At 36.0% G+C, this 19833-nt stretch overlaps 1 protein-coding gene across 1 annotated transcript; it reads left to right on the top strand.

The window, feature by feature from the left end:
- The first annotated feature begins 14629 nt into the window (after nt 1-14629).
- LOC131646007 (uncharacterized) lies at nt 14630-16229 on the top strand. Its single transcript, XM_058916186.1, has 2 exons — nt 14630-15436; nt 15545-16229. The coding sequence occupies exons 1-2, from the start codon at nt 14804-14806 to the stop codon at nt 15683-15685; spliced, it is 774 nt and encodes a 257-aa protein (XP_058772169.1). The 5' UTR covers nt 14630-14803; the 3' UTR covers nt 15686-16229.
- Nucleotides 16230-19833: the final 3604 nt, after the last annotated feature.

The following is a 19833-nucleotide window of genomic DNA, read 5'->3' on the forward strand; positions in this document are numbered from 1 at the left end:
TACGCCCACATCACTGATAATTACCAATTATTAGAGGTAATTCAACGTTACAAATAATCTTCCATCGTCACATAGTAATCAAATCATCACGATATCGTCATGATTCGGTATATCACGACAATCATATAACTTCACGTATTAACAAAATCATCACAACATCATCATGTTTCAGTATATCACAACAAACAACACATTAAGTCAATTCACATTAGTCTCATAATTCTCTATAAATTAGTCATTTATTTAAATCACTAATCCACTATTAACTAACCCAAATTATTCACAAAACTTCCTTAAATTAATCAGATATATCCAGCGTCACTACCGGTTACCTAATTTCCGGTTACATCCTTAATATTCATGACTTGACGAGTTTTCGGGTTATACTTCCTAGTCACTAAAAACACAGCTCAACCGGTTAATTTTGATACAATTCTATTCTTAATCGGTTATTCGATTCGTTCGGTTAAATCCAACATTTATTGCTATACCATAATCCTTATGTTATTTACTAAATCCCAAAACATGATTATGGTCAAATTCTCAAGATACCGTTATTTACCGACAACCGAATAATTTATCTAAGTCCAAGTATTTTTCCAATTAAATAGACTTATTGAAAAGTAGTTCAACCATTAATTTAATCGACCGATTAATGTCACAACTTCGATAAAATAATACCACCACATTAATGTACTAATTAAACTTAGCTACCACGTCAATTTCCATCAAATTCCGAACAACTAAATATACTGCTTAATTAGGCTATTTCGATCAAACGGGACTATTTTGCATTTTATTATAACTGTGCTTCTATTTCCTCTTTAATTACTACTAGGCTACAATAGTTTTACCAAACTACAAGCCACTGTTATCCATATCCAAAAGTCACTGTTATCCATATCTAAAGTATAATATATAAAAAAAAATTAAAACAAGTGAATGGAACAACACACAATATAAAAAAATTCTTCAAAATGTAACGTGATCGATGGGGGACGCCCGTCATGGGGGCTAGTAAATCAGGCGTCCGTCAAAAGGGCGAGCATGAATGCCTAAGGATAATGCCGACTGTCCCCGCTTTCTTATTTATTTTTCTTTTCTAATACAATACAACAACAGCAACAATAACAATGGAGATACACTGAATTTCAAGTTTCAGTCACTTCTTAACACATCACAAGCAAAATCTAACCCCTAATTTTCTTCAATCAAACAACCAAAACAACAGCAATTTACAGAAACAACATTAATAGATTTCCAATTTCCAGCAACAATTTAATACAGCAAGAGAAATAAATCTACACACCCTATTCCCCACATACAATTGTTCATGAGCCCCATTATAGGAAGAGAATCCCACCCTTACCTTATCAATTGAAGCAACTCAATGGGTCTCCAATTGCATCTCCAATTTGACACCATGGATAGAAATCTCCAAGCTTCTAGTCTCTCCTTCAAAACATAGCCTCCTTCTCTTCTACTCTTGTTTTCCCCAAAAATGACAACACTACTCTTCTATCTCTAAAACCCTAATTTATCATTTTCCAATGGGCTTAGTCTTTATCACAATTTTCATAAACCAAATTAGGCCCAATAACATAAATAACCCGAAATAATCAATACATCACTTTTAATAATAATCCGTCGATATAATAATTCATTTGCAAACATAAATACTTAGTCTCCACAAAATAATTCTCAACCGATAAATTCCGAAAATAAAATAAGAATATTTAATTAAATAATCGGGGCGTTACAGGAGAGGTCACATTAAAGGGTGAGGGCCTAAAACCTTGACCCTCCCCGCACTAAAATGCAGGCAAAACGGGCATGCCCAACGGGCTAGGCCTCTTTTGCCACCCCTACACAACACCACTGAGGAGGGAAAACTTCACTAGTGAAGAAAACACCTTTAAAATGTCGAGGATAAACATCTCCAAGCCATAATTAATGACAGGAGCTACCAATTTTTATTGAAGGTAGAGCCACAAAGAATACACTGACTTTTACTGAAGGTGAACTACCAACTCTTACTGAAGGTGTGAAGAAAAAAGAACACACTAACATTTAGTGAAAGTGAAATGTCTTCTTCTGAACATCAACTTTTTATTGGAAGATGTATCAACAAAAGGCTTATCTGAACACCAACCTTTACTGAGGGTGATAGGAATAATTGTTATAATAACATTTGTTTTTGTAATATATCTCTTAGTTTTGATGATAACAATGAGTATGTTTGTATGAATAATTTTGGTACTCTAATGTTTGTTGCATTGAGATTTTAACAAACAGGTTCCAAATCTGATGAAAGGCGTGGCCAATACATCAGAAGATACCAAGTTTCGCATCCACGCTACATAAGTTCTGATGAACAGTAGCAAAACGCTTCAGAAGCCTCTGAAGTTATTACTCTGGAACGTATTCTGAAGAAACCAATCTGAAGACCAAGTGTTGAAAGACTCTGAAGACTTAAAGCTCTGAAGACAAAGGGTATTGAAGACCAAGTGCTGAAGACTCTGAAGACGTGGTTTTGAAGACTCTGAAGATTCGAAGCTCTGAAGATCTAAAAGCTTATTTTCTTTCTTCCAACTCATGATGTCAGCCTATGAAGTTAAGGAAGAAAAGAAGATAATGTTATGTAGTACGAAGTACAAGGTACATAAGAATGTTTTTCTCCATTACTGAGAAAAGACAGACGTTGCATACTATCTTGTCTCCCACTGCATTCAAGCCGCCAAACTTCTGGAAGTTCCAGAACTGTCCTCCAATTGACATATTATTATATTGGCTATATAAAGGGATTGAAGACTCAAAGAGAAAGTTGCTAATTCACGATCATATCCATTATTGAAAGACTATTCACAGTTTTATACTCTTAAGTCTAGAATTTGAAATATATCATTTTCATTCAGCTTGTGTAGAAGCATTTATACTATAAACAAACTCGTATTCAAATGGTTATTTGATTGTGCCTCAAGAGACCTGTTGGTCATAAGTCTTGGGAGGTTTGGGACTAGAGAGTCTTAAAGGTTATTAGCCACTTGTGGTTGCTTATGCAGAGTTATTAGTCACTTGCGCTTGCTTGTGCAGAGTTGTAGTCACTTGCGGTTTCTTATGCATGGTTGTTAGTCACTTGCGGGTAGCTTATGCATTGTATTGTTAGTCACTTACGGGTAGCTTGTGTAGTGTTAGTCATTGGCGGTTCCCATGCAACTGTAACCAGTTTGGTTATAGTGGATTAAGACCTCGATTGGGAGAGGCAAAATCACCTTGGTGGGTGGACTAGACTAGCTTGGGAATTTCTCAAGTGAACTAGTAAAAACATACATCATTATTTCCTTCTTGCACTTTATAGTTATAATCAAGAGTAAAGAGTTTGTTGTTTGAAGAGGGGAGTTATTTTTTAGCAAAGTTTTGTTTGTTAAAATCCCTATTCAAACCCCCATTTATAGTGTTTTTCACACCTTCAGTTGGCATCACGACTCCGATTCTGAGTGGCAATAAAATTTTTGAATATGTATCAGGCACTTAACAATGTTCAGTACTGATCCAGACTGTGTGAAAAACAATGGCTGCCTCCACAGGTACTCCTACCAACAGTGTTACTATTGATAATAACGATAGAGAGCGTTATAATGCTAAACCTCCTATGTTTGATGGAGAAAAGTTTGACTATTGGAAGGATATAATTGAAACGTATTTCATGGAATTTGGCTTTGATCTTTAGGATCTGGTAGTTGATGACTACAAATATCCAGTAGATGCAAGTGGTGTCAAGATTGCAAGAAGTGCAATGACAGATGACCAAAAGAAAGCTTACAAGAATCATTTCAAAGCTAGGTCTATTTTGTTATCTATTATTTCTCATGTTGAGTAACATAAGATCACTGATAAAAAGACTGCTAAGTCCATAATTGATTCTCTCAAAATGACTCATGAAGGCAACACTCAAGTTAAGGAGACAAAGGCTTTGGCCCTAATCCAAGAGTATGAAGCCTTCAAGATGGAAGAAGATGAATATGTGGAAACGATGTTTCCAAGATTCCAGATGCTTTTTGTAGGACTTAAGGTTCTGGACAAAGGATACTCCACATCAAATTATGGTAAGAAGATTATCAGAAGTCTGCCCAAGAAATGGAGAGCAATGGTAACTTATTTGAAAATATCAAAGGATCTGAACAAAACCAGTCTTGAGGAACTGATAAGCTCCTTAAGAAGTCATGAGATTGAGCTTCAAGAAGATGAACCTCAAAGAAGAGGCAAATATGTGGCTCTAAAGTCTAAGTATGAAAGATAAAGGCTTTTCAAGTAGAAGAATATTCAGAAGAATCTGAAGAAGACTCAGGCAGATATGAACTTTCTCTAATATCTAGAAGATTAAATTAGCTATGGAAACATAGAAAGAGCAAGATCCAAGGGTCAAGAAGATCAAAAGACAGAAATGAATCATCGTCTGGTCAAAGGAAATATTTTGAAAAAGAAATTACATGTTACGAATGCAATGAGCCTGGACACTACAAGTATGATTATCCAAAGCTTAAGAAAGAAAATAAGCCTAAGAAAGTGTTTAAAGCAAAGAAGGGTCTCATGGCAACATAGGGTAATTCTGATCAAGAAGAAGAAGATTCTGATGAAGAACAAGCCACCGTGGCACTCATGGATGAAGTCAGCACAAGTGAAGTGATCTCAGACAAATAACTAATAATTGAGGATGTATCATACTCTGATTATCAAGAAGAATGGTTTCTTGCAACATACGACGAAAGAAAGGCGTATGTTCCAAGATTTGGAACTTAGGACCTAAAGCGGTGTTAGTTTCAGAGATAATCAGAAAAGCAAGATCAATAGCTCTGAAATCATAGGCAATAAAGTGTTAGGATAATGTAAAATCTAAAAAAAGACTACAGAATCTATAACACACAAACTTGAACCGTGGAAGAATCAATTCAGAACATATTCAATAATAAGCTTGACTCTGAAAAGTCAAATCTAGTTGGAAGTTTTGCAGATTTGGAGATGACTCTTGAAGAACCCAAAGAAAAGGAATCAGAAGTCAAAGAATCAGAAGCTCCTACACTTGAAGGTGCTAAAATTCCCTCTGATCCTCCATAATAGATGAAGAGGTAAGTAGAAAGGTATGTCAGAAGCTATATCATGGTATGATAGGCTCTCTTCTCTATCTAACTTATGTGAGTAAAATCTGTACACTTTGTGGTTATATTGTTGTCTTTTCATTTTATCTTATTCAGAACCTCAGTCATCAGAAGATGTTTCAATCAGAAATGTCTCTGATCAGTTGGAAAAACATTTGTTTTTCCATACTCTGAAGATATTAAAACGTGTCACCTGGTTTGGTTAATGCGTGTAATATTGGCTAAAGCAAATCATTAACTCTACCTAGTGCCACTCGAGTAGTGTGTTTATTTTCTTGGAATTGATTAAAATTAAAACTATCATTTTTTACCCCTAATGATTATGATTTCTCTCTCTTCCAAAATACACTTTACACGTTCACACAGAACCTCACTCCCCACTTCCACACGTTTTTGTTTGAAACCCTAAACCTTTGTACTCTCAACTGTTCATTCTCTCTTCAAAGTGTTCTTCATCTTCTGTATCAAGCTCTTTAATTTCTCCAACAACATCATCATGAACATTCAACAACAAGAGGTATTTAAGTTCTCTCAAGAATACGAGAGAAGCCAAAATCCTCCAGGGTCAGCAACGTCAGTTGTCTCTCCTCCTTCTTCGACTGTTCACGTCTCCTCATCAATGATTCATCCAAGTTTCTTAAATGCACTAGTTATTGATGAAAATCACATTACAAGAAGAGTAGCACAAGTTCATTGTATCACACTTCTTGAAGATTTGAGGGTTCTTTGTGAATTCCTAGTTGACTTTCAAAATCTTGTTGCAAACAATTATGATCTAAGTCAAGAGTTGGAAGCTCAAGGATGGAATAGTTACTTCAAAATGCTGTTTAGTCCAGTTTATGAAGCTCTTGTGAAGGATTTCTGGAAACAAGATGAGTGTGACAATCTTCATATTGTATCTCACGTTCTGGGTTCCAAGATTGTTATTACTAAAAAAAATATATTTTAGAACTTTTTGGTATGAAATTTTTGGATAGGAAACGTGTTTACAACATGGATAAGAAATCAACCTTTGTGAAAAGAACAATCCACAGTGCAATCTTCAAAAAATTTGCTTCGTATAAAAGGTATTACAAAGTATTTAATCTTCACCACAATCTAAGGATCTGGCATAAAATTATTCTGGGCTGCATAAACCCTAGACCTTCCTCCTATTCCTCAAATTACTTTAATACAGATCCAAGGTATATGTTGTACTATATGATGACTCATCAAAAGATGAATCTTCCCTCTATCTTGTTCTACTAGTTGAGGTACACTATCATCAAAAACTAGAACCATAGATAATGAGAACAAGAAGATTCCTCCTTTTATTCCTTTTGGATCTGGTGTAGTCTGATTTTCGATTGAGGAAGCAAAGTTCACAGAGGATATGGTCCCAATAATTGGAGATCATTTTAATGCTCATAATCTGAAAAACATGAATATGTTGAAAAAGACCAGTGTTCTTCCTCTGACGGTTCTCTCCAATACTATTTCTAGCAGAAGAATCCCTGTCAATAATTTTCTCTTGTTCACTCAAGGAGAACAAACAGTATGTGTTGTTGAATATATGAAAGTGGTGATAAATGATGGGCATGATATGTCCAGCTTCAGATACGAAGATTCAACTTCTCAAAGTGATCCAATTGAACCTTCCAGAGGCAAAAGGAAGCAAGTAACAGAATATTCTAAGCACTGAATTAAGAACAAGCACGACAAAGGTCAAGCGTCTAGGATCGGCTTTCTGCCTACTCATCTAGATCCTTCGGGTGAAAATAAAACTGCTTCTGCAAGTAAGTCCACTCCCCCTAAAATCTTTGAGTTGTTAAATAAATCTATATAGGAATTATCATCCTCAACCACATATGTTCAAATACCTTCACAATTAGAAACCTTACTTTCTAAATTTGTTCTAACGATCATTTATAAACCAGTTATAACATCTGCTTCCACTTCAAAGAATCCAAAAACAGTTCTATTTCCATCCTTAGCTCTTCCTACTCCATCAACGCCCAAAAAACTCAGCAATGCATGTCATTTGCATCGACATTTGTTGGTTTGCTTGAGTGGTATTTTGGATTAAAGGGTTGAATATTGTGCCCATTGTTTGGGCAAGCATTTGGACCATTTCATGGTTACTTTCATCCATTTGTTGTCTTATCACTGCTGCAAAATCATTGGCCAAGTTGGGCATTTAGGAAGAAAATCCCATTCCTAAGGGATGACTAATTCGACCCATATTGTTAACAGCAGACCCAGAACCATGTAATGGCGAAGCTACGTTCATTATTGGCTCTAAAAATGTTGATGTGGCATTGTGAAAACCAACCATTAACGAAGTTGGCATGTCATAAGGATGTTCACGTCCACTTAAAGTCATAGTAAAACCCGAAGGCCCATAAGGCCTTTGGGAAACATTCCTTATTGGTGGGGGTCACTGATGGACCTTGTGGCCCTATATAAGTCAAAATAGGTCCAGTGTGGGCATTCGATTGTACTGTTTGGTGGATTTTGATTACTTGGCTGACTTTGATTTTCCATTTTCCTAACGTATTTCCTCTTAGGTATTTCTCCGTTGTTTGTGGCTAATTTACCACTCCTTAATCTCATGAAATGAAGTGTAATCAAAGAAATAATGAAGAACTTTATGAAAAATTCTCACAAAAACATATATTCTAATCAAAAGTATCGGTTCCACTGGGCGTGCCAATTTGTTTACCGTAAAAATTGGTAAGCAATCTCTGGTTTCTAATGAAATAGTCAACTTGCAGGATCAACCAGTGAACCCTAAGACATGTGCTTTTGTTTATATTATGGTTTCTTGTATGAAGAACATTTCGACATCATTCATAAATTAGAGATTTGTTTGTTTTGAAAAGAGGCTATAACGTGCAATATGTAAAAGAAATGCAGTAAAGGAATGCTAAAGTAAAAGGTAATGAAAAATAACTTTTGGATAGATAAATGAAATGTAAATTGAAATAAAAAATAATGGTGTTTACACATACATTCTCAGCAACTCTTTTCTTAATTCACACAGTACTTCGAGTATTGTAAGTGTTTGTATAATAAAATGAACACACAAATCCTAATGCTACTATATCTATATATATTAAATCGAAATAACTGTTATCAACAGTCTTTCTCCCAGAACATGACACGTTTTTCCCAGCATGCCTTTCATGTTAGCAAAATTTTATGTTTTGGATCTTGTGAGAAATTGGATCGATCTCTAGTATGGCCGAAGGGTAGCTTCTTGGTTCGACAGGATTAAGCATGAAGTCGAAGGTTGCTCACATGCTGGTGTCGAAGATGCTAGGGTTGTTAGCATGTTAAATTAGGTTTTTGTGTTTAAACCCTAATTTGTTAAGTTAACTTGTTTATTAAGTTGGCTTGTGTAATGGGCCTTGTGGAAAAAGCCCATTAGTTAGTATGTTAGGTTTTATTATAAATAGCATACTAGTCTCTCATCATTGCCAAGCTGCAAATCCTAATTTAGGGTGAGAGAGGTTATTTGTTATTCTTGTAAACTTGTAATCTTGTTTTAAGAGAAAGTAAAAGAATAGCAGTTATAACCAATTCCTTATGTTATTCTTATCTTCCATAATTCCCTATTATATTTTGTTCATGACATCGTTTTTCACAATAAATTGGTGCGGTGAGCGTGGAGAAGATGCCTTCAACAAATTATGAGATTGAAAAGTTCACCGGAGTGAATGATTTCGGTCTTTGGCGCTTGAAGATGAAAGCCCTACTAGTACAGCAGGGTTGCTTGGAAGCGTTGAAGGGAGAGGCAGCCATGAATGCAGAATTGACGGCAGTGGAGAAGACGAATATGATTGAGAAAGCACACAATGCAATTTTATTGAGCCTTGGTGATAAGGTTCTCCGGCAGGTATCAAAGGAGACGACAGCATTAGGGTTATGGGTGAAACTTGAAAGTTTGTATAGGACCAAATTGCTGGTAAATTGACTCTACTTGAAGCAAGCTTTGTACTCATTCAAGATGATTGAAGACAAAGTGTTGGCTGAGCAGTTGGATATGTTCAACAAGCAGATTCTTGATCTTGAAAATATTAATGTGAAGATCGATGATGAAGATCAAGCGCTTCTACTATTGTGTTCTTTTCCTCGATCACATGCTCACTTCAAAGAAACTCTCTTGTATGGAAGGGAGTACCTGACATTTGAAGAAGTTCAATCTGCCTTGTATTCTAAGGACTTGAATGAACGAGAGGAGCATAAACCTTCGACTGTTGGTGAAGGTTTGACCGTTAAAGGAAAATTCTTGCGAAAGGATGGTAAGTTCGAAAAGAAGAAGGGCAAAAGCCAGTCGAAGTCTTATAGTGGTGAAGCATCTGGTATTTGATGCTATCATTGTAAGAAGGAGGGCCACACGAGAAAGGTGTTCCCTGAACGCCTGAAAGATCATGGAGGTAAGGATAATGGAAATGCAGCCATTGTTCAAGATAATTTTGAATCATCTGATGTTCTTGTGGTTTCAAGCAGTGACTCGAGAAGAGAGTGGATTATGGATTCAGGTTGCACTTGGCACATGACTCCAAACAAAGACTTGTTCGAGGAATTATGTGATCAAGATGGTGGATCAGTATTGCTGGGAAACAACAAGGCTTGCAAAATTGTTGGTGTTGGATCTGTGAGATTCAAGCTCCATGATGAGTCAATAAGGTTGTTGACTAAAGTCAGGTATGTTCCTGATTTGAAGAGAAATCTACTTTCTCTTGGTGAATTCGACAAGAAAGGATATGTTTTCTAAGGAGAGAAAAGTATTCTAAGAGTCATGAAGGGGTCAAAGGAAGTCTTGAGAGGCGTGAAGAAACAAGGCTTGTATACCCATGAGGCTGAAGTTATAAGTGGTTCGACAAATGTTGCATCCACAAAACCTTTGTCGAAGACAAAAATCTGGCACATGAGATTGGGCCATGTCAGTAAAAAGGGTCTGGTCGAATTAGGGAAACAAAATCTGCTTGGTGGAGACAAAGTCGAAAAGCTGAAGTTTTGTGAACCCTGTGTACTTGGAAAATCTTGCAGAGTGAAGTTTAACAAAGGCAAACAAAGAACACATGGATCCCTTGATTACATCCATGTTGATCTTTGGGGGCCTGCAAGGTGTCCATCACATTCAGGAGCAAGGTATTTTCTATCCATAGTTGATGATTATTCCAGGAAGTTATGGGTATTCATTCAGAAGACTAAGGATGAAACTTTTGATAATTTCAAAATTTGGAAGACTCTAGTAGAAAATCAGACTGGTAGGAAGGTCAAGAGGTTGAGGACCGATAATGGCCTTGAATTTTACAATGAGGCGTTCGATAGTTTTTGTGCGAACTCTAGTATTGCAAGGCACAGAACTACTGTAGGTACTCCACAGCAAAATGGTTTGGATGAAAGGTTTAATCGAACTATTTTGGAGAGATTCAGATGCATGTTGACTAGTGCGGGGTTAAAGAAGGTGTTATGGGCTGAGGCTGTTTTGACAGCAGCATATCTGATAAACAGATATCCTTCGACAGCGTTAGATATGAAGAAACCTGAAGAAGTTTGGTCAGGACATCCACCAAATCTTGACAAACTGAGAGTATTTGGCTGCGTAGCCTATGCTCACATTAGGCAAGACAAGGTTGAACCTAGAGATCTGAAATGCATGTTCATGGGATACCCTGAAGGAGTCAAAGCTTATAGGCTATGGTGCCTAGAGCCAGGTCACGGGAGGTGTATCACCAGTCGAGATGTAATTTTCAATGAAGCTGAAATGGATTTCAAGAAAACTGCTGATGATGGTCAAAGTGCAGAAGATCTGGAACAGGTAGAGATTCCTATTGAGGTGGAGCATGTTGATGTTGAATTGCATATCCCTGATGAAGTCGAAGAAGATGCAGAAGATGCTGAGGAAGATAAGGAAACTGTCGATGACTACCTATTGTTGAGAGATAGGTCGAGAAGAGTCATCAAGGCACCTCAGAGACTTGGGTATGCAGATCTTATAGCTTATGCCTTAATCTCTGCAAGTGAGGTTCTAGACGAAGAACCTAGAGATTATAAGGAAATTATGAGGAGTCAAAATAAGACTGAATGGCTGAAGGCTATGGATGATGAGATGAAATCTCTTCATGATAATCATACTTGGGAACTGGTCAAGAAACCAGCTGGGGCAAGGTTAGTCAGCTGTAAATGGATTTTCAAAGTGAAGGAAGGAATTGAAGGAGTGACGTCGAAAAGATACAAGGCAAGGTTAGTTGCAAGGGGTTTCACTCAGAAAGAATGTGTCGACTTCAACGACGTGTTTTCTCCTGTTGTGAAGCATAGGTCCATTCAAATGTTTCTTGCCATGGTGGCACAGTTCGACCTTGAACTGGAACAGATGGATGTGAAGCCTGCGTTCTTGTATGGTGATCTAGATGAAACGATCCTGATGAGGCAACCTGAAGGGTATGTCGAAAAGGGGAAGGAAGAATATGTGTGCAAGCTGAAGAGATCTTCATATGGGCTGAAACAATCTCCTAGACAGTGGAATAGGAGATTCGACAAGTTCATGGCACACATAAGTTTCATTAGAAGTCAGTTCGACCACTGTGTTTACTTCAGATTTCGACCTGGTAATTCATTTGTTATTTTGTTGCTTTATGTGGATGATATTCTCATTGCAATCAACAATGTCGAAGATGTGATGAGGGTGAAGGCTGAACTCAATAAGGAGTTCGATGTGAAGGATTTAGGAGCTGCTTCTAGGATTCTTGGAATTGACATTCGAAGAGATAGAAAGAAGTCGAAGTTATGCTTATCTCAAGAACCATATCTACGAAAGATTCTCGAAAAGTTTGGTATGTCGAATTTGAAGCCAGTTGTGACTCCGACAAACCCTCAATTCAAGCTGAGTATTAATCAGTATCCAATAATGATGTCGAAAGAGCCTATATGAACAGCATCCCATGTGCTAATATAGTTGGTTCTTTGATGTATGATATGGTATGTACTAGACCCGACATAGCATATGTAGTAAGTCTTGTAAGCAGGTACATGACAAATCCTGGAAAGGCTCACTGGCAAGCATTGAAGTGGATTTTAAGGTACATAAATGAGTCTCTGAACAGAGTCCTAATTTATGGTGGATCCTTAGGTGAAGATAGTAAAGCAATAATCGAAGGATATGTCGACTCTGATTATGCAGGTTGTATGGATTCTAGAAAATATATTTCTGGATATATTTTCACTATGTTTGGCACTTCAATTAGTTGGAAAGCAACACTTTAGAAGGTTGTTGCTCTATCAACCACTGAAGCAAAGTATATTGCCCTAACTGAAGCTGTGAAAGAAGCATTGTGGCTTGAAGGTTTTGCGAAGGAGCTGAAACTTCAAGGTCGAGGTATCACTGTTAAATGTGATAGTCAAAGTGCAATACACCTGTCGAAGAAATCATCATATCATGAGCGAACTAAGCACATTGATGTGAGGCTGCATTTCGTCAGAGAAGTAATCGAGCGTGGAGAAGTCCAAGTGCTGAAGGTTTCGACTGAGGATAATGCTGCTGATATGATCACCAAGACATTGCCGAGTTGCAAGTTTTTCCACTGTATGTAGTTGATAAAGCTGCATGAAGAAAGCTAGTTGTTCCCTTGATGTTGTAGAGTTAGGTCCAAGGTGGAGATTGTGAGAAATTGGATCGAACTCTAGTATGGTCGAAGGGTAGCTTATTGGTTCGACAGGATTAAGCATGAAGTCAAAGGTTGCTCACATGCTGGTGTCGAAGATGCTAGGGTTGTTAGCATGTTAAATTAGGTTTTAGTGTTTAAACCCTAATTTGTTAAGTTAGCTTGTTTATTAAGTTGGCTTGTGTAATGGGCCTTGTGGAAAAAGCCCATTAGTTAGTATGTTAGGTTTTATTATAAATAGCATACTAGTCTCTCATCATTTCCAAGCTGCAAATCCTAATTTAGGGTGAGAGAGGTTATTTGCTATTCTTGTAAACTTGTAATCTTGTTTTAAGAGAAAGTAAAAGAATAGCAGTTATAACCAATTCCTTGTGTTCTTCTTATCTTCCATAATTCTCTATTATATTTTGTTCTTGACATCGTTTTTCACAACAGATCTTGATATCATGATTTTAACGGTGTTCTAATTTCTATAATAAACAGTAAGAACGTACCCGGATCCACATTGGTAATTCTTGTTCCGTTCTTGATTTTGGAATGAAATTGTTCTCTTCTCTCTTCCTTGTTCCTTTAATTTGTATCTTTGATGATGAAGATACCTTTGTGTATTTGTGAGAAATGAAAAGAAGATGAGAAAAGTTGGTGTTGCTTGCCTAAAGGTGTCTTTTGGCATTTTATTCCAACAGTTGCAACTCATTTTCAAGAGTCATGTTCTTATAGTCATGAAGAGAGAGAAGAGGAATTTAAATTTTATTTTGAATTTCAAAATAAATACCCCATTGGATTAATTATCCATCCACCTTAATAATCATCACATTAAGGTATCTTTTATTTAAAGTCAAACTTTTAATTACATGAGTCATATTTGATGGATTAATAAAGTAATCCACCATTCCATTCACCCTGAGGCTCCACGCGTCCTTCTTTGAAACTAAATAAGGACGAAATTTAGTTAATCCTAGTTCAAATTCAAAACTCTTCGTCGAATGCAGTGTGGTGTTCTTCGAATTGCATCTTCTAACTTAGAAAATGTTTCAAAGTCTCATCCAAAATTTCCTCTTGTGGAGAGGTGACTTCGACAAGAAACTTCCAACAAACTTTCCTGTCGAAAGCTCATAATATTATCAAAGATATTTTTTCTTTACTTATCACATTAAGCCAACCTTGACGTCGAAAACTTCCAGCAAATACTACTACTCTAAAAGGTCTCTTCATTTCCGCGCAATGACATACCTTGGCTGCAATTATTTTGGGCCAATTATGGGACCAATGTTAGGAAAGGCCAATCATGATGAAGCTCAGTCCAAGAGGATGCTTACCAAGACGTTTTGGGGTCAAAGTACTCACAATGAAGGGACTTGCACTTGATTCTCACCCTGAAATGATTGTCCTCAATTAGATATAATCGGACTGTCCCCCATATACAACATCAAATCACGGGAGGATGGATTTAACCGTCCACACTATATAAAACCCAACATTTTATTTTAAATACTCTCACATTCATGCCCTAAAACTACTTTCCCAGTCATTCATTAACTTATGCGTTAAAGTACTCTCTCATTCAGTTCCCTTCACTCCATCCTATCAAAAATTCACTCCACTACATCAAAATTTCGTTCCATTTGTTCTCCACCTATTTCTTATTTCATATTAGAACTAATCAAGATTTAAATAAATTTACAATCTATAATCCATATCAATTTGTTTTGATCGAAGAAATTTCCTCTTATATTGATTTGATGTTAAACCATTATTATATTATAATAAAAAGATAATTAGGGAACATTAACATAATATACCCACCCACCCTAATCAACACTAAAACCGCTTCCTCTCTTCTTTTCTTCTCCACTATATAAACTTATTTTCCCGGCCACTTTTCCAAATCACCACCAACACAACACAACACAACACATTTCACTTTCACATCACCGCTCTCACACTCTCCACAACGCCGTCGTTTACCCTTTTCTTTCTCCTCTCATTCTCAAAATGGTGTTCGGAGGTTTAGAAGAAGAAGAAGACGAAGAAGGAACCGAACCTATGTCCACCAGTCCCAAGCGACCCAAACCCCTTCACAATTTCAACCTACCGTTCTTGAAGTGGGGTGGCCAACGCCACCTCCGATGCTCAAACGCAGCCATCAAAGACGGCGCCGGGCCATCAACCAGCGGCGATCGCCGTTCCTCGAGTGGCTCAGAAAAACGAATCCTCGTCGGCAATGGCGAAGAAGAAGAAGGGATCGCCGCCGTGAGAGAGAAGCTTATGCATGATCTGAAAAACGACGCTGATCGAATCAAGGACACGATTCTGTTGAGAGAAGAGCAAGAAGAAACAGAGACTCTCAAGTCATGGAAACACCGAACGAGACAGATACTGTCTAAACCTCCGGTAAACAACTCCGATCATGCAAAACGAGAATTTCCTTCTCCGGCGAAATTCGACGGCGGCGTTAATGTCGCTTCGAGATTGAGAAGAAATGTCAACAGCAACAAAACGGAAAGACAGAAATTTTCCGTTCAGCTTTCGAGAAAAGAAATCGATGAAGATTTCATGGCTATGGTGGGCCGCCAGCCCAGACAACGGCCCACTAAGAGGCCCAAAGTTGTTCAGAAACAGTTAAACGTTAGTTAGTTGCATTTTTTTCTTAAAAATATTCATAATTTATAACTGCAAGATTTTTAAATCCTGATTTAATTTGAATTTTGATTTGAATTTTTGATTTATTTGCAGAGTGTTTTTCCTGGATTGTGGTTAAGGGAGGTTACACCTGATATGTACGAGGTTCTTGATACAAAGGAGAATGGGAAATCTGTGAAGAAGAAAGGGAAAGGGAAGTGCTTTGATGATGATGATGATGAATCCTCAGCTTGAGTTTTTTGAGATGGTGCTAATGTTAGTTTAGGTAGATATAATATAGTTCTTTTTTGTTTATAAGAATAACAACACTTAACTGAAAATGTTGGTGATAGATGACATAGATCTAGTTCAGCTCACTTTTTTAGTCTTCAAAGACAATGATGCAGTTCAAATGTCACAATTTTGAAACTTGTTATATCAGTTAGTAGATGATGCTGTATGGTTGCAATTCAAATTATGTTAAGTTCTGTGGCCTTACAATTTTTCTTAGTATTGTTAAGTTTGGTGTTAATTTCACTTTGGCTTTGTTAAGTTAGGTGTAAGTTTTAGTGAATGTTTTGAGAACAGAGTTACAACTACAAGTACAAAAAGTTACATGATAGTTTCACCTCTATCATGTACTTTCAGTGTATGTGTAACTTTTTTTAACAACAGAAGTTCAAGTCATTTTGGGGCAATGGATATTGATTGCCAAACCCACCTATTTGTAGGGTAAGTATACATAGTACAATACTTATCTTATGTATACAAATACTTAACTTGATCAAATTGGTGTGCATAGTAGTAGGACGATGCTTATCTTGATACAAATGTATACTTCTTAAAAATTGAGTTATACAAAATATTTTTATTTTTCTGAAAACTGCCGTGATCATATTTTATTATTATTATTTTAAAATCAAACTAAATTTAATTTAATTGCATATATAAATTTTAATAGTTATATATTTTGTTATTAATTAGATTGCTGATTCGAATTTAATATTAATTTAAATTTGATTTGTTTAAATTGATTTAAGATTATATATGATTTGATTTGGTTTTTAAGTTATTAAGATTATATCAAATTCCATTTAATTCAAAATTGAAATTATGATTATACATGATTTGATTTGATTTTTAAATTAAATTTGTATCAAATTTTATTTAATGCAAAATTGAAACTAAGATTATTATATTTTTATAGGTATTGATATAAGATATTTGATTTTTTTATTTTATCAATAGTATTTTCAAGATTAACTTTATATATTTATTTTACAATTTCATATTTTAAATTATAGTTAATCATTTTATATAATAACAAATGTAATTGATATGTTCCTTTTTCCTTGACTTTCTTGTTCTTATTGAAATCCATCAATTTTTTTCATTGTTTTAACCATCTAGACTAATATTAGATATGTTCATGACATTGTGGAAACTATTAGCGCAACAATCGGGGGAGGGTCGAACAAGGAATATTCTTACTTTGTGGACTTTCTTTTGAGCAACACAACTTTGTGGTAGACACACCACTTGTCCACCCAAAACCTTAAGGTGATTTGTGAGTGGATTCTCCCACTTATGAGACTATTGTCCACACTACTCACACTTGTTATATTCTCAACAGAAACTAATGGTCAGAGGATTTTGACTTCTCAAAAAAAGAACATCTCTTGTTGGCTTTACCATAATTGACCATAACAATCAATCAATCACCTTTATGAAGGTGAGAAAAATACACAAGAAGGGGGTTGAATCGTATATGGTGAATTCTCTTTACTTCTGATTAAAAATAACGTCAGAATCTAAACTCAGAGTTGTTAGCAGCGGAATGATATAAAGTCAATAAGTAAAACCACAAACAGAGTTATCCTGGATCCTCCCACAAACTGAGAGTAGTCAAGTCTCCTTCTCCAACAAGAGATTCTTCATTATAATGAATCACATTACACTTTGCCCAAGCAAACTAGCATGAGACTTCAACTACTTAAACATACTAGAAAGAGACTTCTGCTCAAGCACACAGGAAAAAGACTTCCACTGCTTAAGCAAACTAGCAAGAGACTTCATATACTCTAAACAAATAGTTTAGAACAATAGATAACCACTATACTTGATGTCAGAATTATAAAACAAATACAATACACACACGAAAATTCTTTAAAAACGTAAGATTTCTAAGATATAAAGGGATAAAAAAATCTTAAGATCTTGTGCAGCAAACAACTTTAGCTCAAATATGTTCTGAGTTGTTCTTGTTAGATGATTCGTTGTTTTCCTTCAAATCTTCGACTCCTTTTATACAGGCAGAAAAAGATATGTTGGAAGGAGACTTGCAGAAGTGATATTTGTAGAGAAGCAGTTCCAAGAGAGACGTTGGAAGATGATATGTTAAAATCTTCATCCTCTATGTAAAATCTTTAACCAGTGTGTCTTTCTCATACTAGGTATCTATCAAAATATTGAAGCAGGCTTAAAATGTCATGTTAATTTTCCTTGAGCCTTGCACTAAGAAACTCTAGTTGACTCTCTCCAAAATCTGGCTTTGACAAGATGGTTCTGCTTTTAGTGGCAGAGTACGGACAAGAAGATAAGTACCTTTAACTCAAGTCTTTAGAGTCTGAGTTGTCACCAGAAGATGAGATACTAAGTGTTGAGTCATCAGATTTTGATCCTATATAATTGTTTACCAGTGATTTCTAACAAACAACCGCTAGTCTTCCAAACTCTATAATTTGGTAACTTATAGGATCGACTAGATTGATCCTAGGACATGTGCCTTAATGTTTTAGCCTTCTTTAAGTTTGTTTCATAAGTAAACATTATTCTAACTTATCAAAGTAAACAAGATTTCTTTATAAAAGAAACTAAGATAAAAAGGATTAACCTTTCAACAATGAATACTGGGTAAGATATAAAGGGTTGAATTTAAATGTTTGCAAGATTATAAAGTGCGGGAAGGTAAAGGTTTGACATAAATATAAAAGGTTATGTCTTAAAGCAAAGAGAAATAAATGACGAAAGACTAAAGGGTATTGATGAAATTGTAAATAACTTTAGAGGAAAACAATGGTGTTGTCATACATACATAATCAACAGAATCATTTCTCTCGCTCCGGTACTTCGAGTATTTGAGTTATTTTTGGTATACCATACAAAACACACAAATGTTAACATCTAAGACTCCTATTTATAATAATTCGACCCTAACGGTCTTTAAACAGATGCATGCCACGTTCGATATTTCAAACGTCAAGATCTTCTGATGATACCATGCGTCTTTCTGGCGAAAAGAAACTAATTCAAATTTAAAACTTTCTCGCTCGAAGCTTTGAAATCAACCAACGCAGCTGTCGAAGTACACTTCTCCATATTCTAAAATATTTCTTTCATACATTTGATCTTATATTTCACTTCGACACATTAATTCCTCTCACAAGGATAAATATAAAAATAGCTTTTATGAAGCCACTTTTTATGCTAACTTATTTAAAACGTGACATCCTTAAATCACCTTCAATCAAAGGTCAACACTTCCAGCTAACAAATTGCCCCCAATAAATGTCTATTTTGAATGAACGCAAAAATGGACATTTCTTGTAATCACCAAATTTCGACCAATGACCTTTCATTAACCTTCAAGCCATGACGTCATAATCAATTATGATTTTATTTTTGAAAATGTCTAATCAAGACGTGCGTGCAGCAGTTACTCATCATGAGTATCAATTTCCAAGGAGATTTGATTGACAATCTCTCTACCTTATTCATAGGATCTGGACACGTGTCCCACTAACTTTACTGATCTTGCCTCCACTCCTCATTATAAAAGCTTTTTTCTTCAGTTTTCCACTTTTCTTTATAGCAACAACCCAGAAAAACTCTCTTGTTTTTCTTCACAAAACTCCATTAAAGTTCCAAACCTACAACAATGTCACCGGACAAACAAAAGAAGAAATCCAGGAGCAGCAAAGAAACAGGAACTTCTAAAGGTTCAACTTTTCAAAGCGTTCCAATCAGCAAACTCATCACTTCTGGGAATCAAGAGTTCATAAAACCTCTAAAACTTACCAAAGAGCAAAAAGCTATTTACGCTTCCGAGGTACTAATCCCTTCTCTACTTTCTGGTAAAACCCTAGGTTTTCTAGGACCTTTAATTGCTTCAGGACATTTAGAGAAGTATGTAGATTTTTTCCCAACTTATCATGTCACCAAACCTATAGCAAAAATTGATCCTCCTAAAGAAAATCTTGAAAATTCGGTTAAGAAACCCAGTAAATCCTCTAAGGATAAAACTGCTGAAGGCAACTTGAAACCCCAAGTAGAGATAAAAGCCTTTCAATTGGATTCTAGTACTGAAAACTTTAGGCACTTTCTATCATGTCCAACTTTGGACA

This window comes from Vicia villosa, linkage group LG2 (genome assembly GCF_029867415.1).
Source record: "Vicia villosa cultivar HV-30 ecotype Madison, WI linkage group LG2, Vvil1.0, whole genome shotgun sequence".
NCBI lineage: Eukaryota > Viridiplantae > Streptophyta > Magnoliopsida > Fabales > Fabaceae > Vicia > Vicia villosa.